Source organism: Phoxinus phoxinus (genome assembly GCF_949152265.1).
Source record: "Phoxinus phoxinus genome assembly, chromosome: 19".
Taxonomy (NCBI): domain Eukaryota; kingdom Metazoa; phylum Chordata; class Actinopteri; order Cypriniformes; family Leuciscidae; genus Phoxinus; species Phoxinus phoxinus.
Window position 1 is genome coordinate 7,701,394 of NC_136894.1, and position 26,891 is coordinate 7,728,284.

Here is a 26,891-nt window from a genome sequence, read left to right on the forward strand (position 1 = left end):
TACAATATCGTTACACATTTCTAAATCTTTTCAGAATGTGTTCATGCTAAAACAATAGTCTTGTTTTATGTTTAGCATGATTTTATTCCTCCGAAACATACGAACCGACAAATGCCTGTAAAATTGGTTTTTATTCAGATTAATTGTACATGACTTTTATCTTGACGAGTGTATTTTCAAACATTTCGCGGAAGTTGTTTTGGTGTATTTCCGTAGCAAAAAACAAAAATGGCAGATCGAGGATACAGTTTTTCTCTCACAACATTTAGGTAATTATGTCATTTATAGATTTATATGTGGCTGTAATTTTTCATTATACATAGATTTTTGCATGCATTCAAAAGAAATACATTTTTTATTTTTTTCAACATGTGTTTAAAATGTACTTAATCGTAAGTCACATCGGAGTTGCACTGTCACGATGTTAGTTAACATAAAACTTTATGGCTTCTATTAATTTTTTAATGTCAGTGTTGGTTAGTTTTTACTCAAGTTATGTACCGTTATTCCTTTGTTTAGTGTTTAATCACTCTTGTTATATTGTATTGCTCATTCTGTTGGCTAAGAATATTATCTTGTTTATCCGTTAATATTTTGTGATGTGTAATGTTAACTTACTATTTTCATTGACAACAAGCAATTTAAAAAGTATGTTTAAGTTACTATGAAGCTTTTGTTAACTTTTTGTAAACTTATAATCTATGAATTTGAAATAAAAAAAAATGCATGAGTTCAGAATCAACATGAAGTACATTGATTATAGATACGTATTTGTCACAAATTTAATCAGTTTCAGTTCAGATACGTTTCCGATGCATTCCTCTCATGTATTTTTTTTCTTATTATTATCAAAACAGCCCCTCTGGCAAACTGGTGCAGATTGAATATGCTCTGTCCGCTGTAGCAGCCGGTGCTCCATCTGTAGGAATCAAAGGTATGTCTGTAGATCAGTGCGTGCATCACAAACCATGTTAATTCAGAACATCTATGCACCACCTACTCAAACCATCCATTGAGTTGCTGAGTCCAGTATTTGAGTCGAAAGCAGATCCTCTTAAAGCTCATCTTCATGAAATCTTGCATTTTGTCTTAAAACTACCACTGAAACTGAAAAAAAAAAAAAACTCTATTACCAAAGTTACACAGCAAATACAACTGTATACTTTGACACTAGTAGCTGAGGTGGGTCAGAGCTGGCATGATTTTGTCTGGCTTTAATATTTTAATTTCTTTACATTGCATTTGGAGAATGTAATCAAAATTACCCCTATTGACTTTGTTAGCACATATTACTGGTCTTAGGGGTGAACAATTAATCTGTGCAAGTTAATACACAGAAAAAAAAAAGTTTGTCATGGTTATCTTGAATAAAAATCTGAATAGTTACTTCCGTTCTGGAATTGCATTGCTTTTCCGATGACGTCAGTTTGACGGCGTGGGTTGAAAACACTTATTCTCTCCCCTCCAACCAGAGACGAGGTGTGCTAAAATAAAACCCTGCCCTCTATTCTATATACCATTTCACTTGGAAATGCCTCACAGCACTGAAATAAAATCAGTTGCTACTTCCAGTTCACGGGGACATTAATTTGGCTGTGTAAAGACACCTTATGTTCTTTATCAATGGTTTGAAATTCAGTTTAAGACCTAGGCTACATTCCTACAGTATAATGTTTCTCCATACGTATTGTGTATATTTGCTTTAAAGGCCCTTTTGTCATTTTTTGCAGCATCAAATGGAGTTGTGCTGGCAACTGAGAAGAAACAGAAGTCCATATTGTACGATGAACAGAGCGTGCACAAAGTTGAACCAATAACCAAACACATCGGCATAGTGTACAGTGGAATGGGTCCTGACTACAGGTATTAAAAAAGTGCATTATTTATAATGAATAGTTGCTTTGTTCTAAAAATGAAAAGCTTTTAAAATGAGCTCTTCTTTAATGTTAAGTTGTAACATTAACAGCTGACGATGTAAGGAATGATCTCTTTTGACAGGGTGCTGGTCAGAAGAGCAAGGAAGCTGGCTCAGCAGTATTTCCTGGTATACCAAGAGCCAATCCCCACAGGCCAGCTGGTACAGAGAGTGGCTTCTGTTATGCAAGAATACACACAGTCAGGGTATGTTACTTCTTTACATCTTTTATTATCATGCTAGAGTTGAATTAGAGCTCTTGTAGTCATTTAAGTGTCATGTTTTACAGAGGTGTGCGCCCATTTGGAGTCTCTCTTCTCATTGCCGGCTGGGACGAGGATCGACCATTCTTGTTTCAGTCAGACCCATCGGTACAACAAATAAATAGCAATCAAAACATTCTCATTACTGTTTGTTTATTCTTTTCATCATATTATATTAACATGCAACCATTTATTTCAACTCATCTCTCAATCGTGATATCCCACAGGGAGCATACTTCGCCTGGAAAGCCACAGCAATGGGAAAGAACTATGTGAACGGAAAAACATTCCTGGAAAAAAGGTATTAAAATCTTCATGTTGGCGGGTTGAATTATTGTAATGTATAGATTTTTCTTAAAGGACAAGTTCGGTATTTTACACTTAAAGCCCTGTTTACAGACCGTATCTGATGAAATAGAACGGTTAAGATTAAAATTTGGACACATGCTGCTGTCGCGAGAATTTTAGGTTTGTTTAGCTTTTGTGGACCTATTTTGCCAAACGTGTCACACCCGTGATTCTTCCGTTGAGAGCTTGAATAATAGACACTCCAGCGGCGGAGTAATACCGCACCTCACACAGCACATTCAATACAAGTCATGGAGTTGGACAAAAACTACGATAAAACCTGTTGGAATGCATCTTTTTCAGCGATTTTTTTTTGGAACCGTATCAGTGAACACCCCTGACCACTCGGTGAGTTTCACGTCTTTGTAAACAAAAGTTTAATGTGTTTTAGGAAGGAATCTTTCAGTGAACATAGACAACCATTGTGGGGGTGAGGGGGGAAAGCGATATAAACCTAAAATTCTCGCGACAGCAGCATCTGTCCAAAGTTTAATCTTAACCGTTCTATTTCATCAGATACGATCTGTAAACAGGGCTTTAAGTGTAAAATACCGAACTTGTCCTTTAAGGTACAAAAATAGGAAAATGATTTTGCAAATTTTTTACAGCATAGCTTTGTATCATTTTGTTACAGATATAATGAAGATCTGGAACTTGAAGATGCTATACACACCGCCATCTTAACTTTAAAGGTGAATTCATCTCTAAATAACTATTAAAGGGTTAGATCACCCAAAAATAAAAATTCTGTCATAATTTATTCACCCTCATGTCGATCCAAACCCATAAGACTTTCGTTCATCTTCAGAACACAAAGATATTTTGGATGAAATCTGAGAGCTTTCTGTCAGTTGACAGCTACGCAACTACCACTTTGATGCTTCAAAAAGTCCACAAAGAGATCGTATAACTAATCCATATGAATTGAGCGGTTTAGAAATATTCTTGACTAGTCCAAATGTTCTGTAGTAGTCAGTGGAGGGACAGAAATCACTCAGATTTAATCAAAAAGATTTTCATTTGTGTTGCGAAGAGGAAAGAAAGTCTTACGGGTTGGGACTAGATGAGGGTGAGTAATTAATAACAGAATTTACTTATTAACTTTCTATATCAGATTGCTTAAAACAACAATTTAATACAGCGTTCTCTTTTTCCTACAGGAAAGTTTTGAGGGACAGATGACAGAGGAAAACATTGAGGTGGGCATCTGTAATGAAGCAGGCTTTCGCAGACTGTCACCTGCTGAGGTGAAGGATTACCTGGCAGCAATTGTTTAAAAACTACAGCACTACAACTGCTTACAGTTTACCATTTTGGTTGGTTGTTTGTTTAAATGCTGCATTTTTATTATTTGTTCATCTGTGTAACTGATTTCTTTATAAAAGTATGCAAATTATCAACTGATGTTACATCCCGTTCATTTTACTATGACTGTCCTTTGGGATTTTATTACCTGACTGTAATTATGAATTACAATGTAAGCTGTGGGATCTGAATTGTTCTATTTGTAAAAAAGAAAAGAAAAAGTTTGACAGGCAACAAATATGTAGGCTATTTTGCAGCCTGCTTAGTCCATGCTAATGGGATCTTTCCCTGAGGCTCTGTTTTTGTACATTTTCAACCCAAAAGTGTTGACAAAACAAAAAAATTGTTACTTCTTTCCAAAGCGTTGAACAAAGTCTGAAAGGTTGTAAACCTCTCCATATCCCACTTGAGTATCCATGCAGATGAAGTCATCAAGATTCATTTTAGTGTCTGTGAAAATGATATACCGTGTAAGAGGAAAAAGAAACCAAATTATGATATTGCATCAAATAATTTTACAACAAACCTGATGTCTCTAAACAAGGATATGCTGGAGGTGGCATACGCCAGTTCCCGTCAGAATCCTTCATATGTGAACGATCAGAAGCAAACTTCTTCAAGTAGGTGTCCCCTGATATTACACGAAGTTTCCTAAAACACAGACAATTATATTTGACTGCATTAGACTGAGATTGCTATGGTTAGTGTTATAAACGTTTTGATAAATGCAGTTCAGATCAGATACTTCTTAGCTAACCTCCAGAAAGCATGTTTCAAATGCTCATCAGAATGAAAGGCCTCCTTCGAATATACATCAAGTAAACAAGGGAAGGGAAGGACGGTGTCTAGATCATATATAAAGCTCTGTCCTTGTTTATTTGTGTGTAGAAAAATAACATGGTAATCCTAAAGGCAAGTGCACAGAAATAATGCATTAGTACAAGGTCAAAAATAAAACAAAAAATCAACTATTTTCCTTATTAAAAAATGTTATTACCCAGAATACTGGTTCATCACCTCGACTGGATTTTTGCTTCCAAATGGGTATCTGCAAATTTCACATATATAAAAACTACATACACTACGCATAGTTATTATATTTGCGTATAAACAGTAAAAAAGCCTCACCATTTTTCTTTCGTTAGATATAAAGACTGCATACACCTCATCCAACGAGCACGTCCCCTGATCATTGACATATTCGCACAATTTCCACACATTCTCCTCACTGCAGAGGAAAAAAATGCTGTGTATTTAATAAGAAATGTAGCTACTGGTGTTATTTCGTCACGCTTACCAGTAACAGCTGGTGTATACACATTGGTTTCTAGATGGAGTAATACATTCAGACGGAGAGCTTTCTTCATTCATTCTTCATTCAGTATTTTAACTATAACATTACGAGGGAAAACAAAACAAAACAAAATACAATATAAGAATACAGCGATTTACGTTGCCCCTGTACAACGATAGGTGTATGTTACAGTTTATTTTGTCCGTAAGGATCTTTTGGCAGATTTGTCGTTCCGGCGTGTAAATGAGCGAACATTCAGTCCTCATGTGAATTGCAAATGTGATGTGCACGATTATCACTATAATTGTTGAACGCCTTTGCTGACTTAATAGCACAATTAAAAAACCCGTTAGCGAGAGATAATGTGCAATTAAACACCTCTCTCAAATCAATATGAATAAATATTCTATGACTATTTTGTTTCCATTTGTGCCATGGTATGTCTTTGTTAATTTGTAAGTAAAGTATTTAAATTTAACCAACCTAATTATTACCTTCTTTAGTTAAACTTTTCAGCCACAAAGATACATTTATTTTATTATTTTGTATCTGTGTTAAGCTAGGCCTACCTCACTGTTCAAAAGTATGGGGTGAGTAAGATTTTCTTTTAATTGATCTATTAAATTAATCAAACTGACAATAAAGTAATGTAAACGGTGCTGTCGATTAATTGCATCTAACATAAAAGTTTGTGTTTATGTATAGGCCTATAGCCTACTACATATATTATATAAACAAACTTTTGATAAATGTGATTAATCACAATTAATCTATTTGACAGCACTAGCCTAAATGCTGTTCTTTTGAACTTTCTAGCCATCATCATGAATCCTAAAAATTGTATCACACTTTACACAAAAATATTAACATTGATACTCAATAGAAATGTTCTAAACAACAGATTACTGTATTTTTTTTATCAAATAAATGCAACATTAGTGAGCACAAGAGACTTATTTAAAAAAACAAACATTAACCTAAATGTATACCAACTCCAAACTTTTGAACGGTATGTAGGCCTATATTAAAACACAGAAACTGAGCAATAACCAGTTCAAATTAGGTCTACAAGCCAAACCCTGGGGTTATGGCTGAAATATTCAAGGCAAATCTTAATTGTAAGTAAGTAAGTAAATAAATATTGATATTTCTAGCAACTCCCTTATAGCCTAAGTCATAAGCTGCTTTCTTTATTTCAAACTTGCTTTTTTAAATTAAATAACTTAATAAATAATGCCTGTCCCATAAGTTAAATGAATTAAGTATAATAATTAAATTAAATACACACATGTTTTGTATAGGCTCCAGACTTTAACGTAAAAAAATAACTTACCATGTACTGAATTAAATACCACATAGGCTACTGTATTTAATTTGGGGAGCAAATATAATACCTTTATTTATACAATAACATCTAGGCCTATTATTTGCACCATGGGTGGCTAGGCTACTTCATTTGTCCAAAACAAACAAGAGGCATAACATTAAAATAGGCCCACTGTTTTAGACTGCTATTTCTTAAAAACAAAGTAAATCAATAATTTACCTCATTCTTGTTGCAAGTAGCCTAACTGCCAATGCATAATTTAGAGGAATATAGCTTAAGAAAACGCCCGGCCATTAACACTTCGTTTTTGTGAACAGCAGTTAGGCCTACTAATGGAATGCAACACCTATAGACCAATTGAAAGCTACAGCCTGGAATCTGGATATAAATGGAGGCTGATCTTCTCAGTGTTCAGTCTGAGTTTGGACCAGGAGCTCATCATGATGACCAACGGAGGATTCAATGTTTTGCTGCCACGATCAAGCGTCGTTCCGAGGAAGAAGTACAAAAAATACTCTACAGGAACATACATCGGGCTTATTGCATATGCAATTCAAAATTCGCCGGACAAGATGCTTACTTTCAAACAGGTATACCAGCCTAAATAAGTAATGAATTACCGAAATAGGCCTATAAGATTTAATAGTGTTGTCTTCAATTTCTATGAAGTACTAGGCTATAACGTTGTACCTTATTTGTGCAGATAATGAAGAATCTGGAACCATTTGTCTTCGGAGACAAAAAAGGCATTGAGAACAACATCAGAGTCTGTCTGTCATCAAACAGGTGTTTTGCAAAGGTGCGTAACTTTATTCAGTTTGTCCAAGGCTATTTTAAGTCTAGGTTTTCAAGCATCGAATCATTTGTGTAATTGGTCTATTAGTAGGCTGACAGTGTTTTCTATGTGTGTTTTAGGTACCAGTGGATCCGGATTATCCAAATCCTAAAAAGAACTTCTGGAAAGTGGATGAGAGTGGCATTACTCCAAAAATGTTTCGCCGACATTTCAAATACATAATGAACGTGTTTCCTGACCTATCCGTTCAGGCACTTCGGGTGGATGAGTGTGAAGAAGATACTTCTTATGCTCCTGAGCCTCTCATGCCAGTCTGCACTGTCACGGAAAACAAACGCGAAGTCAAATTCACAGGCCCATTTTCCATTGAATCAATATTAAAGAGCGACCGCGAAGTGAAGCGCATGCGCAGCACGCGTCTGGAGGAATCTCCACGCTATGTAGACGCACAATGTGGAGCGACCAAGAGAAAAAACTTTTATGAATATGACACAGTGGAGTGTTATTACCCTGTTTCAGCAGTGGGATGTCAATTGGTCTCAGCAAAAAGACCTCGTATGTCTTCAGGACCTCCGTTTGGACAGTCTTTGCCTCCACAGCTCCCATACGATCACCCCGTTCTCCTCAGATCTCCTCTAATGTTTGATACTAGATATGTCAGCTGGTGAACATCCAGAGTGACCAAATGTAAATATTCCGAAATTGCACTTTATTTTTGTTGTTAACTTCTTTCTTTTTTTAATAAAAACAATGTTCTTTGCATTTGATTGTGGCTTATTCAACTTGATCTGAAGACCTTTAGCCTACTAATTATTTTTTTCTAATAAGAATAGGTTAGGCTATATTAGCCTACTAATATAATATATATACTAATATTAATTGTGCATTAATAGAAGCTACTATAATAGGCCTATAGCCTACTTTAAAGTTTATTTGTAGAGTAAGCCTATTTCTAATAGATTATTATTTCAGTTTAAATCTGTATGATAATATTGCAATATACCTATAAAGTCTGTAATATCATCTTAAATATTTAGAAACCAGCTTAATTACCTATATTAATGTGGGACTACAAAGATATGTGAACTTTTAAAAATTACATCGTCATACAAAAATATATTGGGATTATGCACTTTGTTCTTGTCTTGAAGCCCATGTTTCAGAAGACTACAATATATTTGTTAGGCTGATGAACCTATTTACAAAACATTAAAACGTGAGATCTCAGAATGCATAGGCCTATCAGATAGCCTATTTACATTAAAATAATGTTTGTGCTCGCCAAGCAAAACATGTCGATCAGTATGTTAATTGGTGATTAGCACATCATCCAGATAATGTGCATATAATCGTGCAGACGATTTCCCGTCATAACAGGTTTACTTTGCGCCACAAGGTCTATTTTCGCATTTGCCACGGGGTGGCAGTAAAATATTAAAAAGACTACCTTAAAGACGAAGACTACCTTAAAGAAATTAAAGAACTGATGTATTAATTGATTAACTGGACCTAAAACACGGGTAATAAGCCTATAAAAAACACTTAAAACAGATAAGAAATGGACCTATACAAAAACACATTCACATTATGAAAATATTAAATAAACGAAGGAAATAGCCTACAGCACGTGCAATAACACTAGTGTCATATTATTAAATACTGAGACTGAAAAATGTTTGAAAATAGGTAATCTGAAATGTAAAAAAAAAAAAGTAGCAGTAACTTTGATGGCCGAAACCTCTTTGTCCAACAATTTTGACATTAAGCTTTCACTATTCCCAATAGCACCACATGATTCTTTATTACACACCACTGAAGAACAATGATTACTATTATGACTTAAATATTTATGTCCTAATATTTCTGTAGATGTTCAAACCTGTTCAATGAGTTGACACCATTCAGACTGACAACTGACTATGCAAAGATAAGGGATGGCAAATATACCACAGAGTAAAGACTGTTTGTCTTGTCTTAAAATAGATACTCATCTTGATGCTCTTTCCCCTCTTGTTTGGTTTTACAACACTGTAAAAAATTATATGATTAATAAGTTATGACAACATATGTTTTTACATTACTTTAACTCATCAAAATAAGTTAAGCAATTTTCTACATTTTTTTAATAAGTTATCAAAGGTTCAACTATTGAATTATTTTAATGTAATTTAAGTTGAAATTACTTAAACAACCAAGTTAACTTGGGAAACACTTCAGCATTTATCTTTAGGTAAAAACTTACAGAACTTGTGTGGACAGACAGAGTATTTTATTTAAAGTAAAAGTATAATGAACGTGTTTATCTGTTCAGGTACTTCGGGTGGATGAGTGTGAAGAAGATAATTCTTATGCTCCTGAGCCTCTCATGCCAGTCTGCGAGTAAAGTATTTTTGAAACTAATGATACATAGTTATGCCGTCTCTCTGTGCCCACATCTTGTTGATCATAACGTAAGCTACCCATTATCTCATTTAAATAAGTCCAATGAGTACACAGGTCTGTGTTGTTTTGGTGAATAGGTTATAACAGGCATATACAATTCTTTCTGCACCTCCATCATGATAGTGGTGCTCATTCATACAGTAGCATAGACAGATGGAGATATCACAACTGCAATAGAGATAATTGGACTTTCAACATGCAGGTGTTATCAGGAAGTAGTCTTATACTCTAGTCAATTAATACTTGTCTCACATGCATGGTTTCACATTCACAGTCCTGTTGGAACTGTTACATGCACTCAAGAAAAAAAATTGCGTAATACTTTCACGTTTAATGGGTTATTTCATTATTTTCTAGTGAAAAAAAAAAGCTTACAAGCTTTTAATTTATACAATTTAGTTAGTCAAAAATTAATTAACGACAAAATCACTTAGAACTAAATCCATAAAAAGATTCCATGATGGAAACCCCTTAAAATTTCTAAGCGCCTGTAAGGCCCGTTCACACCAAGGACGATAACTAGGCCTATAACGAACGATAACAATAAAGATATAGTTATAAAAATCGATATATAAAAGAAAAGCAGAGTCCATGCCACAAGATATGGACACTAATATAAGCTATTGTTATAGTTTTCTGTATAGTTATCATTCTTGGTGTGAACGGGCCTTAAATGACACCTCAACCATCCGTCTGACTGACAGGGATCACGGGAAAGGCTTTGAAAGGCTTGAAAACAAGCTATTTGTATGTGTCTGCTGTAGAATTGTGCTATCTCTCTGTATAACAAGCCAAATTACTTGTTCGGTAATCACTGAAAGTGCTAACATATCAAATACATTTTTTTTTGTTATTTGATCCACAAACCACCCTCAACTATCTGTTATGTAAAACACTAGATCCATTTTTTTCTAAATACAATTAAATAAACAATTAAGACAAAATGAAAGAGAGTGTTTTATGTTGTTGTAACCCTTGAATGCACCAGTACACACTGCATGCAGTCGAGGGCGTGTGGACACAAGCATCTCAATCTAAAACATTCAATATTTACATTACAAATTCAATATTATAATTGAAAATGTTTCTCTTCATGTGTATACATTGAATAGTATAGACACATTTAATGGTAAATATTAATATTAGATAATATTTAATAATTTGCTTTGGTACCACGACAATTGAAAAGTCAGTTTAGTATGTTTACAAGCTAATAGGCCTATGACACTTAACATAGTCTCATACAGCCTTTAAATGGGGGTTTAAACAGGCCTATTTATGCCTACCTGCCTTTATATTTTTGGAAGTAGGTCCCTCACAAAGGGATCATCATATTTCGGGGTCTTTGTATTAAACAGTAAAGCCCTTTCAAGACAAAGTAAAGTTAAATGAACATTTAACACTTTTCTGCATTATTTTGGATCATTTATATGAACAGATATAGGCCTACCTGTCTTAAAAACTAACCGGCCATTGACACTATGGTCTTATTCCACGGCTAGAGACAGAGATAAGAAGATAAAAAACTTCCGTAGCCCCGCCTATCAGAGTCACGTTGGCCACGTCTGCACTGTGTACGTGAGGTCATGCACGTTTGACACACACCTTACAGTGTTTAGTGATGCAGGGGATTATACAGCGCTGAGGGCTGAGTGAGCACTAGTGTGATCCTTTAGTCACTACAGCGTTTCTACATCTCAGGGATGGACCAAGGGCTGTCTGTCTGTCTGTCTGTCTGTCTGTCTGTCTGTCTATCTGTCTATCTGTCTATCTATCTATCTATCTATCTATCTATCTATCTATCTATCTATCTATCTATCTATCTATCTATCTATCTATCTATCTATCTATCTATCTATCTATCTATCTATCTATTTATCTACATAGGACAGATTATTACATTTGTGTCCTCAATATATTTTAAAAAGTCTTGACCATTCATTAGAAAATAAGTTAACTTGGGTTTATGATCATGTGATCATGTGCCTTTGTTTTGATGCTGTGAGCATGTTGTGTGGACCGGAGAGGAAAGTCCTATGACTGGATATAAGGTCAAAAGGTGGATAAAATGATTAACAGAGATCGCACTATACAAGGCAGCTGTGTCCATGATCTACCTCAACAATGGAGTAATTATTACCACTGCCTTTGGCTCCAGTTTACTGAAAAATCTATCAGTGGGCAAGTAATTTCTTCATTGAAGAATTTACTCAATAGCTTAGTGGCTTATTCCATTTATTTGCTCAACCTGCAAATAAGACACTTGGATACTTTCCTTCAGTGTTTATTTTTATAACCACTGTAAAGCATGAGCTTTGCACAAGGGCAAAACATCTCATTTGTATTTCTCAGCATTATGAGGTTATCCAAACCCAGTTTTCCTGTTTCTAGTTAGATGGTTTTCCCAATTCAAAATTCCAAACCCAGTTTTCCTGTTTCTAGTTATATGGTTTTCCCAATTCCCAATTCCAAACCCAGTTTTCCTGTTTCTAGTTATATGGTTTTCCCAATTCCAAATTCCAAACCATTTTCCTGTTTCTAGTTATATGGTTTTCCCAATTCCAAATTCCAAACCCAGTTTTCCTGTTTCTAGTTATATGGTTTTCCCAATTCCAAATTCCAAACCCAGTTTTCATGTTTCTAGTTATATACACGGGTTTCTGTGCAACGTCATCACGTAGATGCGCGCGCATCTAAGAGGCAGAAAGCAACCGTCTTTACGGCTATATCTAGCAGAAGCAGAGATGACGCGGAGCTGTTGTGCTGTAAACTAACCTAAATGCATAGGGTATGTCATGTTTTTATGATTCGCAAACTTAGTTGGACAATTTCATACTAGTCAACTAACTAACTTTTTACATAATGTTATATTAATATGCAAATGAAACACAAGCAAACAGATTCAACTCTGAAATTGCAGTTTATTATTGAGTCAACAAGAATTTACAAACAATGCGAAATCTACGTTAATTATGTTCTTTTACAGAACTCGGCATAACATATAGCGGTCTTGCCTCTTGGATGCGCGCGCATCCGGTATTGTTTGTATACAAGAAACCTGTGTATGGTTTTCCCAATTCCAAATTCCAAACCCAGTTTTCCTGTTTCTAGTTATATGGTTTTCCCATTTCCAAATTCCAAACCCAGTTTTCATGTTTCTAGTTATATGGTTTTCCCAATTCCAAATTCCAAACCCAGTTTTCCTGTTTCTAGTTATATGGTTTTCCCAATTCCAAATTCCAAACCCAGTTTTCATGTTTCTAGTTATATGGTTTTCCCAATTCCAAATTCCAAACCCAGTTTTCCTGTTTCTAGTTATATGGTTTTCCCAATTCCAAACCCAGTTTTCCTGTTGCTAGTTATATGGTTTTCCCAATTCCAAATTCCAAACCCAGTTTTCCTGTTTCTAGTTATATGGTTTCCCTATCTAGCCTAAAATACATGGAAATATAGGCCTAACGGGTATACTATATAGACTTATGTTGTCGATTCATGCATGACACAAATAATTATCACCTTTCTAGACTGTTGTGTTGCAGTCAAGCAATGTTTAAAACCTAAAGATTTAGCTTGGACAAGATGGTTGCTGGTTACCTTGTAGTGTCGCCTTTGGCAGGTTGTTAGAGAATGAGTTTAGGTCCTGATTTAAAGGTTATTTTCACGGAAAACAAAACAATGTCAGGTCAGAGCAATTTTCCCCTTCAGTAATCAGTTGCATCTTATCAGCAAAGGCAATGACCTGTAGCAAGAATGCTACCATGTAGCCAGGTCAGAGTAAAGTGGACATGGTGGACCAGAGGGAGTTTTCATGTAGTGATCCCATGCATCCAGGCCCTTTGTATCAGACGAATTAGCTCTGGTACAATAACACTTACGAAATCAATCCACTTTCACCTATTGGTGAAGATGAAGCTGTGAAAATAATTCACGCAGAGTGGTTTATTTGGCCGGGGAACAGCCCAGGGTGTGTCTGGACAAAACAACAGTGAGAAACGAAGCAGATCTACATCAAATATTTCTTTCACAGTGAAGAATTATGCCCTACAATTTATGGCTGTAGTTATTGAGTAACTTTATTATAAGCATCAAAAAGTTAACTGAGTAGTAAAGTTCCCTTATTATTGTTTTGACAAGTATTGATAATGGAGATAAACTGATCTAAGCTCAGATACTACAACAGCCTCTGTCAGAAATGACCTCTAAAAATATTATGCCTGTTCCAGTGGCACCAATGAACTACTAGCAAGCACTTCCTCACAGCTGAGACATGATGAAGACCTTTAGTAATTGTGAAATGTGTGTGTGTGTGTGTGTGGGGGGGGGGGGGGGGGGGGTTGCATGGTTGCTTATTTATTGTCTGTTTATGAGCTGCTGTTTGTACACGTTAATACATAATCCATAATACTTTGATCGCACATGGAGGAGTTGGTGTTGGCACATCATTGCCTAGTTCATCATTTATTAACATCTACTTCATGACCTAATTCTGCAACCTGTTTATTTCATCTTCTATGAATGCAACCATCACATTTTGGTGATTTATCCACTGTTTAATACTTACAAAAATGACTATAAACTGCTTTACGCTGTTTATATACGCTGTAAATAGTGTTTATTTTCATTGTGCAACTTTAAGACATCCCATTATCCTCTTTGGTAAATCAGTAATACGAGACATTGAACTGAGTAGCACTCGCTCTGAGGAACTACGTGATAGGTTGAGGTGAGGCCTACATTGCAGACCGCTGTCTCATGTCATGTGTGTCTGAATCATGGCTTAGTATGATTCATACTACATCTGACTACTGTTATTGCATCATATACTACATCTGCACTAAAGCAGTTTAATGCAGTTTAAAGTCAGCATGAAACAGATGTTGCAATAGTCTTTTCTCCTCTATTGTGCCGTACACTGTCAGAGTGAAACATCTTGTTGAACAAGAAATTGTTTTTGACTGTTATGATTGGATGGTGGTTTACTATTGCTGTGTGAGTGACAGAGTAACACGTCGTCAGAGAGGAGATGTCGTTACAAGAGGGACGGGATGTTATTTTGATGGGTTTGAAACAGGAGCACTAGAATATTACTAATATCATTGTTTGAATAATATATTTAAAGTGTAAAATAATGCCTTATAGGGGAATGGTTTTGTTGGTGAATATTGTAGAATTAGACAAGTCCGCAAGGATAAGGGACAAGGGCAAGAATACTCTTGTCAGTGAACATTTCTACATCAAACTAGCCCCCATTGACCTTTCAATACCTGAAAGGAAGGTGTGTGGGCCTTTAATACTGTTGTATAGTGATCCAGTACCAGCTGTAATGTTCGTTTGGATTATGTGGGCATTTCTGTGTGGTTTAAGTGATAACATAATGAATGTTTTGTCCGGTTGTTGGATGGTCAATGCAGAAAACGGCCTTTGGTTTAGAACCTCCTTTTATTCATTTGATTCGTCTGATGCCAAGAGCCTGTAGGACGAGAGAGGTCAGTGTTTTATCTGTTCTTTACGAGGAATCCAATGACCTCCATGTTGTGCAAACCAGATACGAGTTGTTCAAGATGAATCCTGCTCTGTATTTCAAGTGCAAGGACATGAATAGAAGCCAATCTCATGAACCCAGATTTTGTGAAAACAGAGACCTGACTGAAAAGTGGGAAGTGTACACATTTGAAACCACAATTTAACACAAAGTTCTGACATAACTGAATGATATCCTTTACATTGTGTGCGCTATAATATTTCATTTAGAATGGCTGAAAGCTAGTTACTAGTCAATCTCTAACTTATAGCTCTATGATTTCTTTATTAGTACTCCGGGAATCAAGTTTGCTAGTTACTAGTCAATCTCTAACTTATAGCTCTATGATTTTTTTATTAGTACTCCGGGAATCAAGTTTGTTTATATATATAAAAGGAGATGGTATACATGGTGGATGATTAAAAATGAGTGTAGCACCAGACTCCATGAGAAACTCTGTTCTGAGTACACAGAGATATGAACCTGTCCGGGAAAAGTCCACAATCCTTATCAGTTTTTATTCTCTTTAACCCAGTTTAGAACCCTGAGCAGCCAACTCTTTGATTCAATATGTATTTGCCTATAAGTCTGAAAAGCATAAAAGTTTATCTGGTTAACAATGGTTTCAGTATTTTTCCACAACACAATATGACCTGGCCGATTGCCCGGCTTTACATCAAACAACCTAAAATATCTGTGATCTTCTGACAGTTTTGATTTATGAAAAGTCTCTCATGCTGAACATAGCTTTAGAAGCAAATTTGATCTGCGCTTACTTTTCCTGTTAATTCAGTTTGGTGTAGCCTAAATGGTGCTTGAGAGTTGATCAGCATATTGGTAGTCACTGAGCAATGTGTCCATTGTGAATGTGCTATCACTGCCTCAAATAAGCTAAACACAGTGAAAGCATTGTGTTGTTAGAGAGAGACACACACATACAAAGGCATGCTCTCTGAACAATAGGCTACTTTATTGATGCAAACTAATAACCAGTTTTGAAAGTATTCTGTATCATTAATATGCAATTAGTATTCATCTTGCAGGGACAGAAAAATTCTTTTATAATGTGAAAGATCACACCTATAATCAAGACATTTTCCACAGTCATCATATCTCACGCAATGCTGTGAAAGAAGGCATGACTCAATGAAGTTACCCAATAGAAGGAGGAGTGGGCAGGACTGACTAAACACACATCTTTATAATTGCTTGCCTACATCCTGTCGCGAACAGCACGTAGTCAATTGTCATCCTCAAAATCTGCAAAAAGTTTTTTTTTGACTTTCTTGTTTTTACTCTTGGGACAATCAACCGGTAAGTCATATAAAGAGCTATATCATTCTTTTTATGTTATAATATTGGCTGTTTTCTATCTTATAAAACCGCAGACCGTGTGTAAAACATCTCTGACATGATATCGAACAAGATATGTATTTATCAGCTTTGAAGAAAAGATAACCGATTTAAACAGTATCAATAACAGCAACAATAAACAGTAAAAACATTATGCTATAATTGTACAGCGAAATCGCTATCGTTTTTTGTTATCATTCCGCGCGTGCGTGTGATTGGCTGCACGTGCAAATGTCAACAAAGTAGTGTGAACTCGAGTGGTAAAATGAATATGAGCTGCACGATATCTATTTACAGTAGTTTTCACCTCACTGCACATTTTGTATGTCTTTCAGTTTCATATCTGTCAAACTAAACTCAGTTTATGGAGCTTTCTTCTAATGACCTGAATCAGGTGTGTTACATACAAAATGAGCGGTATTAGGCTACAGTTTACCGACCAGACAGGAAAACCACAGTCTAGTACAGTCAACCATTTATCTAGCTTTAAGGGTTACATTTTATTTCACCTGACCCATCTAATCTGAATAACATATAATTTGCATGATCAGACACAAAACTGTTTGTGCGTTAGTTTTTAGTCTTAACAGTTAAAATGCACTGTTAGACATTTGTGAAATACTGATAATTTCAACGTCAAGCTTACTGTTTACTTATTCTCAAAGCAGATCGCAAGGATTCAATAGACTACTTTGTTCCCATCAGTTTTGCATTTTTCTTAGGAACTGAACATATTAAATATGAAATTTGGAAAATAAATTATATAAATGCATGGATTTAACCAAAATTTACAAAAATTATAAACAATAATATTCAATTAGGTATGAATATAAATATAAGTGACACGACATGAAGGATTTAAACGCTCAGAATTTGTCCTCTACAATCTACATTTAACCCAACCAAGTCCACCTCACACATTAGGAGCAGTGAGTAGTACACACACACACACACACACACACACACACACACACACACACACACACACACACACACACACACAATAGAAACCGTGGATGCACACACCAGGAGCAGTGGGCAGCAATTTTCTGTGGCGCCTGTGGAGTGATTGGGGGTTAGGGTTGCTCAAGGGCACCTCAGTCGTAAGCATTGAGCGTGGAAGAGAGCTCTCCCACCTACATTTTCCCCACCAGTATTGTGAATCGAACCCGCAACAGGTTACAAGTCCTACTCTCTACCCATTGGGCCACAACTGCCCCTCAAAATGATTATTTGCATAAAAGCAAAGCAGCATCAGAGCCATCTCTGATACTAGGGCCTGAGGTGCATCAGTGTTTTTTTTTTTTTTAAAGAATTGCTTTATGTAGCCTTTTTCTGATGTCAATAATGACATGAAGGATAATGTATATAATATGTATATCGATTATAAAGTTATGCATGGCTGTAAAGATCAGAGATTATTGTCTGTTAGTGTTATAGGTCAACAAGTGTTATTGCTTTGAGAAGAAATTTTGTAAGATTGCAGCACCCCTGCAGTCATCGATCTAATGTGCATTCATTTCAAAATCTCTCACAATATAAGAATAGGTCTACTCAACGCACGCATGCTTAATTCCAGATTTAATCCCAGGCTTCCAGATTCTGATCAATTGTGGATTTTAAGATTCCCAAAGATTAGGGAAGCAGTCATTGTTTCTGCAGATGGGCTTAAACTCTGATGATTCTGAAACTGTGATTATAGTTACATTTTCAGACACCGTTAATTGAAATTTGGAAATCACAAAAAAAGAAAGAAGAAGAAATGTTTTTGGGAAGTGAAAGAAGCATTTCCCTCTCCCTGTATGAAATACTGGTACTGTATGTGCCAACATAAAAATAGTTACTGATTTAGTTAATGAAAACAAACAGCATGTTCATACAGTGTATCACTTATCAGTTTCAATATTTAATTTAAGAGATTAGTAAATCATGTTTACCATTGTAAACTGAAATGGAAACCTGGTCTGGAGAGATGGACAGGTGAATTGGGGTGTTGAAGTATAGTGAGTGTTCTAGGGTATGGGAAGGACAGGATCTGTCCTTATGTTACTGCAGTTTATATCCTGCTGAGACATTACCGCCACTTCCAGGCCAGCCACTCCCAGGTAAAAGATTAGTAAAGAGGCCATAAGGGCAGGTAACTGAAAAACAAGCAGGTGACCTACTTGCCAGCGGACCGTTAGGCTACTTGTTGACTGTACGTGCATTTGATTTTGATTTGTATATTTTAAAATAAAAAAACATCTCATATTAAGCTGATTTCTTCTAGCTTGGTTAGTATTCACGAGTAATTTCAGTTCTCACATGATTCTGGTCAGGAATGTGTGTAGGGGGCTTCTGTAGAAACCTCAGCAAATGATGGACTGCACAATCATGCTATTTGAACCACAGAAATTCCTCTTGATAAACAGATTGGCTTGGTTCCTAGAGCTCGTCTGTGAATTAGAAAATCAATTGCTGCCTTTTTCATAAGGGGCTTGGTACAGGAACACTCCTTGAACCTGTGGGATGATAAGACACAAAGGCTTTCATGCTGGTTTTGGAGCCGAGCTGGACAAAATGTCGTGTTTAAGGGGTGGAGGGACTGCAGGAGCCATGGAAGCAGCTGTGTCTGTGGCTTCCTGTGTGTAGCGTCCAGACCCGCTACAGAGGAAAAGCCTGACATGTGAACTTTAGAAACCTCAGTCAGACAAAGAGCCTGTTCAAGCTCTCGTTCAATTTGCATGCGCATCAACAGTCTTTTAGAAATGCATGATCTGCATCATCCAAAACAAATCGGGCTGTTTGGAAAAGCTAAGGATATAATAATTAAAAAAACACACACACAAAGAAATGTATGCGTAATATGTGAAATGTGTCTGTTTTGCTGTAGTTAAACTCCAAAATTGCAAAAGTTGGATCTAAATCTTATGCAGTGATCGCATGCATTTATATACACTATATAATGCTGCACAGGAGTGGCGTCTAATAACTTTACCCCAGATTACAGTTGCAAAAATAATGTTATGAAATAATGAATTATACTAAACATATCATGATTGACAAATATATTGCATAATTGATTATATTTAGAATTTTGTATTCTTTATGCATCTTTATAATATATATATTTTTTTATTCACGTAATATTCTTGATAGTCTATTATACTTGTTGCACTGGAATGAGAAACTTTTCACTGCCAAACATTACATATATGTATTTCCTCGATTCCACTCAGGAGATCCACTCATAAAGTTGTTGTAAACAGCCGTGGCCAAAGCTGAATTACACCCAACACAAAAACATGGAACTTGACCTTGGAGGAAGTTAGCGGTAAATGATTTGAAGTGTTATTTGTTGTTGTGATTTGTTGTGTTAATGTCAGCTTTTTCCTACCTCTAGGTGTCCTCGTTGAGAATGGATGATATCCAGGTCATTGAGTCAAAGCCTCTGCTTGTGGACAGGGATTTGCAAGTATGGGAAACACCGTTGTCTTGGTCAAGATTTGTAATGAATGTACAGATTTATGCATAAGAAAGTAGTGAACACGTATAGTATTAACTTTAATTGTTTCTCTATTCTAGGGGTTAAGGGAGGCTGTCCAGCAGCTGGTGATTAAGGCAAGCATTTAATTTTTGGATTTTATTTGATGGTTTTCTGCTTCTGTAATTCTGCTAACTAACTAAGGCTATATATACACACAGACACAGACAAACGCACTGACTATTCCATAGCCTAGATCCAGCAACTGCAAATGCGCGGTCACCCTCTCACCTTCAACCTTGATCTTGGACAGGAAAGAGTATTATTGTTTGAGGACCGCAAGGATCTGACCTCTGTATTCAAGTTTAAAAGTACAGACAAATAAGAAGATGCCAGACCATTCAATTTAACTCTATAACGCACTCTATAACGCACCAAACTTCACAATTAAAATTGGATTAAAATGTTCTCGTTTACGAATCCAAGTTAAAAGTTTTGAACCCAGAATTTTGAACCATTTAAAGCCATGACAGAGGACTGGGATATTCCAACATATAAGGAAGTCCAATAATCCAAACGGGATGAGACGAAGCATGTACAACTCTTTCAAGATCTTTAAACTATAGGAAGGACTTTACAGACAGAAGTTTTAACTGAAACGTTTTTGCCAGTCATGACACCATGGCATTACAGCAGTTCTGAGACGCATCCAACTGGCCTTGCGTGCTGATCCTCACACAGATTAAAGTCCTGAAGTTTGGGTCATGTGTTCAATAAGAGTGTTCAGCTTCTAGATGAATGACGTGGGCTGCTGAGGGATACACCGGCCATCTGCCTGAGCCGCTCACGTAGGCCTCGTCCCGTTTAAAGAGATTAGTGCCAATAGGAAGACAACATATGTTTGTTCAGTCACTATACAAAGCCAAGATGTTTATGTCCTTGTCAGTGTTAAAGATGTTAGATGTAGCAGCTTGTGCTTCAATTTGAGGCAGCTGAAACTAGTTTCTACAGCGTCAGCCAGTTGATCTTTGACTGGAGACCTGCACTCAAAGACTTTTCTCAATGACTCTTGCAGTGCATGGCATTTATTTGTCATTGTTTGTCAGTAGTGTTAAATTAACTCTGAGAAAGTTCAATTGGAAGTTAAAGTTCAATCCGTTGGAGATGATTTATGATTTGTTGGTTTTAGTGGTTATGCAGCTTCCATTTTTAAACATGGGAAAACGTTCAGAAATACAGAATCTCATTGGAAATGTTATTTTAGTCAAGTTGTGGTCTTTCAAATGTACGTTAGCCGTTTCTTTTAGACTGAAAAAAATGAAAGCAATATTACAAGTAGCAGCAGATATTGGCCATGTGCTGAGCTTCTATGTAGCTCAATTGCATTTTATTACTGATTTACTTGAAGACAACAATTATTCAATGTGAACAGCCACCCCAATCATCACATTGTAGTTTGGCTGCACATGCCCAAGTTTCCGATGGCCTAGAGTTGGCCACTCCAAGCACCTGACACAGGCTGATCCAATTTACGGATGTCGTTAACTAGAATTAACTTGTTTTGATCTTGGTGCAAAGCATGCTGGGGGCATGGGGCTTATGTCGAGCGACAGCAACAGGGGTATAAAACCCTGCGCACAGATAAATATTAGCAAAGTGCCACAGGAGCTTACTTCCAATCGGATCTTATATTAATTCACATCACTTCTACTAATTACTGATTTACTAATAGTAATTTACTAAGCTGGCAGCCATGGTTCTGGAAGACTCTGAAATGGAATTAGTATTCGAGATTGAAGTCGCTGTGAGTAGAAGCCTTCATCTTGCTTTTGGCTTAAACGTTTTACGGATTTCATTGACCATTTTTGTTGTCTTAGTGGTTCAAAATGGTTTTTTGACAGAAAGGAATTACTGTGCCAGTCATAATTGGGGTTTGATGCGTTGTGAAATCAAACGGATGGTTTTCATGGACTGTGAGCTTTAGATTTATAACTAAAGTGCATAGAGCATTAAAATGTTTGCAGTTGGTCTGTGGTTCATTTGCAGACAGGTTTCAGATTGTGCTTGCCCTTGAATGTTACATTAAATTGCATGGCTACTCTGAAAACAGTCAAAAAACTGAAGGGTGTTAATTTCACAGAATAAACATTCACAAGTTGTCGTTGAGATATGCGCTATTGGAGTAAATTGTACCGCAGATCAGATTAATGCTGCTTATGATTGTTCAGCAGATGCTGATAAGCATTGTCTTGTCATGTAGGAACATGATGTGGAGACTCCATTTGGCAGAATCCACTGTACCATGAAAGGAGTTCCTAAGGGGGACCGGCCCGTCATTCTCACCTTCCATGATATTGGACTAAACCGTAAGCTGTTATACATCTTAAACTGTATCTCCAATCATAAAGCTGTTGAAAATATCCCTTAAATCTTTTTGTTTTGCTTTACAAGACATGACAACAAAGAGGTTCTTCGTAAGTATAAAGGCTTTAATGTATATATTATGCTTCTCCGATAGAGAAAAGCTGCTTTGAACCCTTGTTCAGCCATGAGGACATGCAAGAGATCATGCAGCACTTTGCTGTGTGTCATGTAGATGCTCCAGGGCAGCAAGAGGGAGCTAACACCTTCTCCACTGGGTGAGTTATAATATATTAAGACGGACAAGTGGATATCTATAAATGAATGCAGAAAAATAATAATTGACTTTTGTATATAGATATGAGTACCCTTCCATGGACCAACTGTCTGAGACTCTTCCATCAATCCTTAAACATTTTGGGTGAGGTGTTTATTTTATTAATTAACAGCTTAAGGTAGATTTCAGATTTTTTTTTAATCCTAAACTGATTGTCTTAAATCCCACAGACTGAAGAGTGTGATTGGCTTGGCAGTTGGAGCAGGTGCTTATATCCTTGCTAAGTTTGCTGTGAGTTTGATTTCTTTTTTGATTTTATTATTAAGTGTTTTCAAGTTTTAATTAAACCAGGATAAAGAGAGTTTATTTTCCTGTGGATTTTGGCATTCATTTGGCTAGTTTAGCTGCTGAGGAATTCCAAAAATACTGCTTGACTTATGGTTTCTTTATTTATTTAATAAGCGTTAAAATGTGTTTGGATTAATTTTTTATTTTTTTTCAGTTGGATTACCCCGCTATGGTGGAAGGCCTCGTGCTAATAAACATCAACCCATGTGCTGAAGGTTGGATGGACTGGGCAGCACAAAAAGTGAGTGCTAACCACTAAAATTCATCATTTATATAGCGTTTCAAGCTTTTGTGTCAGTCATGGGCTCATTATTCGCATATCTTACAGATCACTGGTTGGACTCATGCCATGCCTGACATGCTCATCTCTCACCTGTTCGGAAAGGTAGGTCAAGTTTAATGTCCGACCCAATTTAGATAATTTTTTTAAATTAATTAATTTATACTAACATGAATGGGTTTATTATTGTTATTTCTCCAGGAGGAAATCCAACAGAACCACGATCTCATTGGCAGATACCGTCACCACATTGTGAATGACATGAACCAGTTCAATCTGGAACTCTTTGTCAAGTCCTACAACAGGTAAGCATAATACCAAAACTAAAACGTCTTGCTAAAAAGGAATGTCCGTTGACATAACATTTAATCAATGTTTTCATCCACTTCACAGCCGCAGAGACCTGGAAATCGAGAGGCCTATACCCGGTAGCCAAGTCAGTGTCAGAACTCTAAAGTAAGTCTGAAACCGTTTAAAAAAACGTTTAGAGAATATATGATGGATGTCCTGTAGTCATGACTTTGTCACACTGTTTTTAGATGTCCTACACTCCTGGTGGTTGGAGACAGTTCTCCTGCAGTGGATGCTGTGGTAGGTTTACATTTAATTATATCATCAAATTATATTTGCCATACTTGAAAGTTTATTTATTTATTTATTATTTAATTAAAAACTGACTTAAAAAAAAATGTTTTAAACCTGCGTGGTTGCTCCACACTTCATATCTGTTGCATGTATATTTAGTAGTTTAAAATGTCATTTTTCTGTACAGGTTGAGTGCAACACAAAGCTGGACCCGACCAAAGCCACACTGCTTAAGGTGAGTGGCCTCCAGTGAAGCTGGCAGGTATTTATAGCCCACATGGAAAAGTCGGTGCTGATAAGATTCCGATAGCTCAGCATTATCTAGTGACTAATTTACCCAGGTAGAGCAAAGCGGTCTACACTGGCCAGCTTCGGGGCTGATTTTTACCACGGCTGACCTAATTTTCCACAGCCCACCCTCAGGTAGACTAAGAATTAGGTTTATGGCATCCGGAATGGCCTATTTATCACCGATAAGTGCTGAGACCAGTGGAGTTAATGGAGCACTAGGTGTTTTAGACACCTGCATAAATGAGAAACAAGCAGTGACGCATTTGTGCTTTCCCTTCATTTTAACTAACACTTCATGTGCCTCTTCTTTCTTCAGATGGCTGACTGCGGAGGCTTGCCCCAGGTCGACCAGGTGTGTATTTATAAAGTTTGTGATCATTTAGATTAATTTACAAGTTTGCTCAAGGTACAGGATGATCACTAGGGATGAAGCGCGCACTAATCTCATTACGGACGGCAATGGCACAGTTCTAATTCTCAGATTGCCACGTGCTTCTACCAGCTGTTAGAATCCATCCTGTTTCTCAACATGTACTTAGTGAAATCTGTTTTCCACCTCGACCTGATTAGCTGTTTTTGTCTCCTTTTTTTGTCTCCTTAGCCTGGGAAGCTAACAGAGGCTTTCAAGTACTTCATTCAGGGCATGGGTTACAGTAAGTATTGTTGTTGTCTTTTTGTTCAGTATAGTCTGTCTTTTACCATACGGCTGTGCCTTTATAAAAATACCCATGGCGCACTGGCTGAACTCCTTTGTTCATGTGAAATTCGTGTACAAATAACAATATATATATATATATATGACAGGGCTGTGCTGCCCTCTAGAGGTGTGATTTTAAATTTCAACCTGACTTGCTCAATTTGACCTTTTCTTTAAGTGAAGTGTCTAATTTTGAATAGTTGTCTGATAAGTTAAATTATTACTTTTATTCACCAAGGACACAGTAAACTGATCAAAAGTGACGCATTTATAATGTTAAAAAGACAAAAATTATATTTATTAAAAAAAATGCACCAGTTTCCACAAAACATTAAGCAGTTACTGTTTTCATTATTAATAATAAATGTTTCTTGAGTTGCAAATCAGAAGGATCATGTGACAGTGACATAGACTGGAGTAATGATGCTGAAAATTCAGCTTTGCCATCACAGGAATAAATTACATTTTAAAATATATTAAAAAAGAAATAATATTTCACAATTGTACTGTATTTTTGATCAAATAAATGTAGCCTTGGTGTGCATAAGAGAAATCTTTCAAAAACATAATATATTACCGACCCCAAGCTTTTGAAAGGTAGTGTTTCTTTATATTAAACTTGGAGACATGTTATTTAACATAATGCATACATCAGATTTGATAAGAAAATGCAAAAAAACTTTAAAATATGCGTCTAATCTGTCTTCCTCTGCCTCTCAGTGCCCTCTGCCAGTATGACCCGCCTGGTCCGTTCCCGCACAGCATCTGGATCCAGCATCACCTCCTTTGACGGGAACCGCAGCAGATCGCACACCAACGAGGGCAACCGCAGTCGCTCCCACACCAATGAAGGCCGCGCTCGAGCCCACACCTCCGAAAACCAACGCGGACGTTCACACACCGACAACATGGACAGTTCTGTGGACCAGGCTCCCAAGTCCACCGAAGTGTCCTGTTAGACTGGTGACCTTGTCTCCGGTCCATCTCACACATGCATTAACCTCTCTGTTCTGACTGTGCTGCACTGCCACTAACTACCTACGCAACAAGACTGACGCATGTTTCCCTCAGGGGTCCCTCAGGCACCATTTTATTAGTCCGAGAGAATTTACGCCAAAGTGTCTTTTCTTGGGGGAAACGCTGAGGAAGGAGTGGCTAGGGTGGACGGAAGAGAGGATGGAGTTATTTCTTTTTTTGCACCCTGCGCAATGGCTGTCTTGTTGTTGTTAGAGGCAATGCAGCACGGAGACGTTGTGATGGTCATCATCAAAGTATACTGGGCACTGAGAAGGGCACATGTTTGTAAATTTATGTTGATCTCTAGTCTGCGATTTAATCTCTTCTCTCACACCTTTTTCATGCTAAGTTTGAGTGCATAATTAATTTGTATAATCTGTATATGTTGAAATGGACCTCACTGAATTGAAAAGGGATGGCTTGACCACAGAGTAGAGATGGTGGTGTTTATTTTCATGATGCTAACCTACCTTATAAAACTAAGGTTTAAGCTCCTAATGTGTTGATTTTCATTTTCCTGTGTGTGTCCCATTATTTTGGGTTATATTTGTAACATCAGTAAATTATGCTCTTAAGTGATTTTAAATGATTTTTATTGATCAAATGTTTTAATATTAGTTTAAATTCAACAAAAAAAATTGTAGATATAAGGATACAGGATACATGACTGTATATGAGTGATTTTTTTGTTGTTTTTTGTTTGTAACTGATGATTTCTATGCAATTAAGCACAACAGAACAAAATGTGCCATGGAATCCTCTACTTGGACTGGATGTTTTTTTTTCTCAAGGCTTTGAAAGAATAAAGCGAAGGATCCGATGTAAAAAAGAGATAAATATAAGCAACACATTTGCTCTTCCATGCACACTAAAACAAATGCTTGCAGCTTGGTTAGGCACCTCGCTTTGTAAAGATGTAAAACAACCTGATGCACTGCATTTTTAATGGAATAACAGTTTGTATTTATTTTAAAAAAAAGAAAATAAAAAGCTGGTTACTCAGTTTTT

The 26,891-nt window shown here is 36.6% G+C and overlaps 4 protein-coding genes across 12 annotated transcripts; 3 read left to right on the top strand and 1 right to left on the bottom strand.

Moving 5' to 3' along the window:
• The first annotated feature begins 145 nt into the window (after positions 1-145).
• psma2b (proteasome 20S subunit alpha 2b) lies at positions 146-3,926 on the top strand. Its single transcript, XM_079590340.1, has 8 exons — positions 146-269; positions 858-934; positions 1,731-1,863; positions 1,999-2,121; positions 2,205-2,286; positions 2,406-2,479; positions 3,161-3,218; positions 3,687-3,926. The coding sequence occupies exons 1-8, from the start codon at positions 229-231 to the stop codon at positions 3,801-3,803; spliced, it is 705 nt and encodes a 234-aa protein (XP_079446466.1). The 5' UTR covers positions 146-228; the 3' UTR covers positions 3,804-3,926.
• ntaq1 (N-terminal glutamine amidase 1) lies at positions 3,858-7,257 on the bottom strand. Of its 3 annotated transcripts, none has more exons than XM_079590341.1 (6): positions 5,129-5,438; positions 4,960-5,059; positions 4,829-4,879; positions 4,589-4,737; positions 4,358-4,482; positions 3,858-4,281 (listed from the first exon to the last, which is right to left on the bottom strand). In XM_079590341.1, the coding sequence occupies exons 1-6, from the start codon at positions 5,200-5,202 to the stop codon at positions 4,178-4,180; spliced, it is 603 nt and encodes a 200-aa protein (XP_079446467.1). In that variant the 5' UTR covers positions 5,203-5,438; the 3' UTR covers positions 3,858-4,177. The 3 variants fall into 3 exon arrangements, with proteins under 3 accessions (XP_079446467.1, XP_079446468.1, XP_079446469.1); XM_079590342.1 differs by lacking the exon at positions 5,129-5,438 and adding an exon at positions 7,143-7,257 and having other exon boundaries at positions 4,071-4,281; XM_079590343.1 differs by lacking the exon at positions 5,129-5,438 and adding an exon at positions 6,672-6,927 and having other exon boundaries at positions 4,071-4,281.
• On the top strand, positions 5,477-8,070 carry LOC306986748 (forkhead box protein H1-like). Of its 6 annotated transcripts, none has more exons than XM_079590332.1 (5): positions 5,477-5,580; positions 5,685-5,715; positions 6,770-7,042; positions 7,156-7,251; positions 7,368-8,070. In XM_079590332.1, exons 3-5 carry the CDS (start codon positions 6,785-6,787, stop codon positions 7,914-7,916), a joined length of 903 nt encoding a protein of 300 aa, XP_079446458.1. In that variant the 5' UTR covers positions 5,477-5,580; positions 5,685-5,715; positions 6,770-6,784; the 3' UTR covers positions 7,917-8,070. The 6 variants fall into 6 exon arrangements, with proteins under 6 accessions (XP_079446458.1, XP_079446456.1, XP_079446457.1 ...); XM_079590335.1 differs by having other exon boundaries at positions 5,511-5,580; positions 6,773-7,042; XM_079590330.1 differs by having other exon boundaries at positions 5,477-5,715.
• An 8,241-nt stretch (positions 8,071-16,311) lies between these two features.
• Positions 16,312-26,888, top strand: ndrg1a (N-myc downstream regulated 1a). 2 transcript variants are annotated; one of them, XM_079591288.1, is made up of 16 exons: positions 16,312-16,525; positions 19,947-20,018; positions 20,129-20,164; positions 22,288-22,393; positions 22,546-22,666; positions 22,747-22,809; positions 22,896-22,956; positions 23,168-23,254; positions 23,342-23,398; positions 23,495-23,598; positions 23,687-23,749; positions 23,833-23,884; positions 24,066-24,113; positions 24,486-24,521; positions 24,771-24,822; positions 25,587-26,888. In XM_079591288.1, the coding sequence occupies exons 2-16, from the start codon at positions 19,962-19,964 to the stop codon at positions 25,823-25,825; spliced, it is 1,182 nt and encodes a 393-aa protein (XP_079447414.1). In that variant the 5' UTR covers positions 16,312-16,525; positions 19,947-19,961; the 3' UTR covers positions 25,826-26,888. The 2 variants fall into 2 exon arrangements, with proteins under 2 accessions (XP_079447414.1, XP_079447415.1); XM_079591289.1 differs by lacking the exons at positions 16,312-16,525; positions 19,947-20,018; positions 20,129-20,164 and adding an exon at positions 21,511-21,831.
• The last annotated feature ends 3 nt before the right edge of the window (positions 26,889-26,891 follow it).

Coding starts and splice junctions, on each gene's coding strand:
- psma2b (XM_079590340.1), top strand. CDS start 229: ATGGCAGATCGAGGATACAGTTTTTCTCTCACAACATTTAG. Junction 2,122..2,204: donor CAAGAATACACACAGTCAGG/GTATGTTACTTC, acceptor CATGTTTTACAG/AGGTGTGCGCCCATTTGGAG. Junction 2,287..2,405: donor TGTTTCAGTCAGACCCATCG/GTACAACAAATA, acceptor GATATCCCACAG/GGAGCATACTTCGCCTGGAA.
- ntaq1 (XM_079590341.1), bottom strand. CDS start 5,202: ATGAATGAAGAAAGCTCTCCGTCTGAATGTATTACTCCATCTAGAAAC. Junction 4,738..4,828: donor GTGATGAACCAGTATTCTGG/GTAATAACATTT, acceptor ACTTGCCTTTAG/GATTACCATGTTATTTTTCT. Junction 4,483..4,588: donor TTGAAACATGCTTTCTGGAG/GTTAGCTAAGAA, acceptor TCTGTGTTTTAG/GAAACTTCGTGTAATATCAG.
- LOC306986748 (XM_079590330.1), top strand. CDS start 6,785: ATGGAATGCAACACCTATAGACCAATTGAAAGCTACAGCCTGGAATCT. Junction 7,043..7,155: donor AGATGCTTACTTTCAAACAG/GTATACCAGCCT, acceptor TTATTTGTGCAG/ATAATGAAGAATCTGGAACC. Junction 7,252..7,367: donor CAAACAGGTGTTTTGCAAAG/GTGCGTAACTTT, acceptor TGTGTGTTTTAG/GTACCAGTGGATCCGGATTA.
- ndrg1a (XM_079591288.1), top strand. CDS start 19,962: ATGGATGATATCCAGGTCATTGAGTCAAAGCCTCTGCTTGTGGACAGG. Junction 20,019..20,128: donor TTGTGGACAGGGATTTGCAA/GTATGGGAAACA, acceptor TCTCTATTCTAG/GGGTTAAGGGAGGCTGTCCA. Junction 22,667..22,746: donor GCTAACACCTTCTCCACTGG/GTGAGTTATAAT, acceptor TTTTGTATATAG/ATATGAGTACCCTTCCATGG.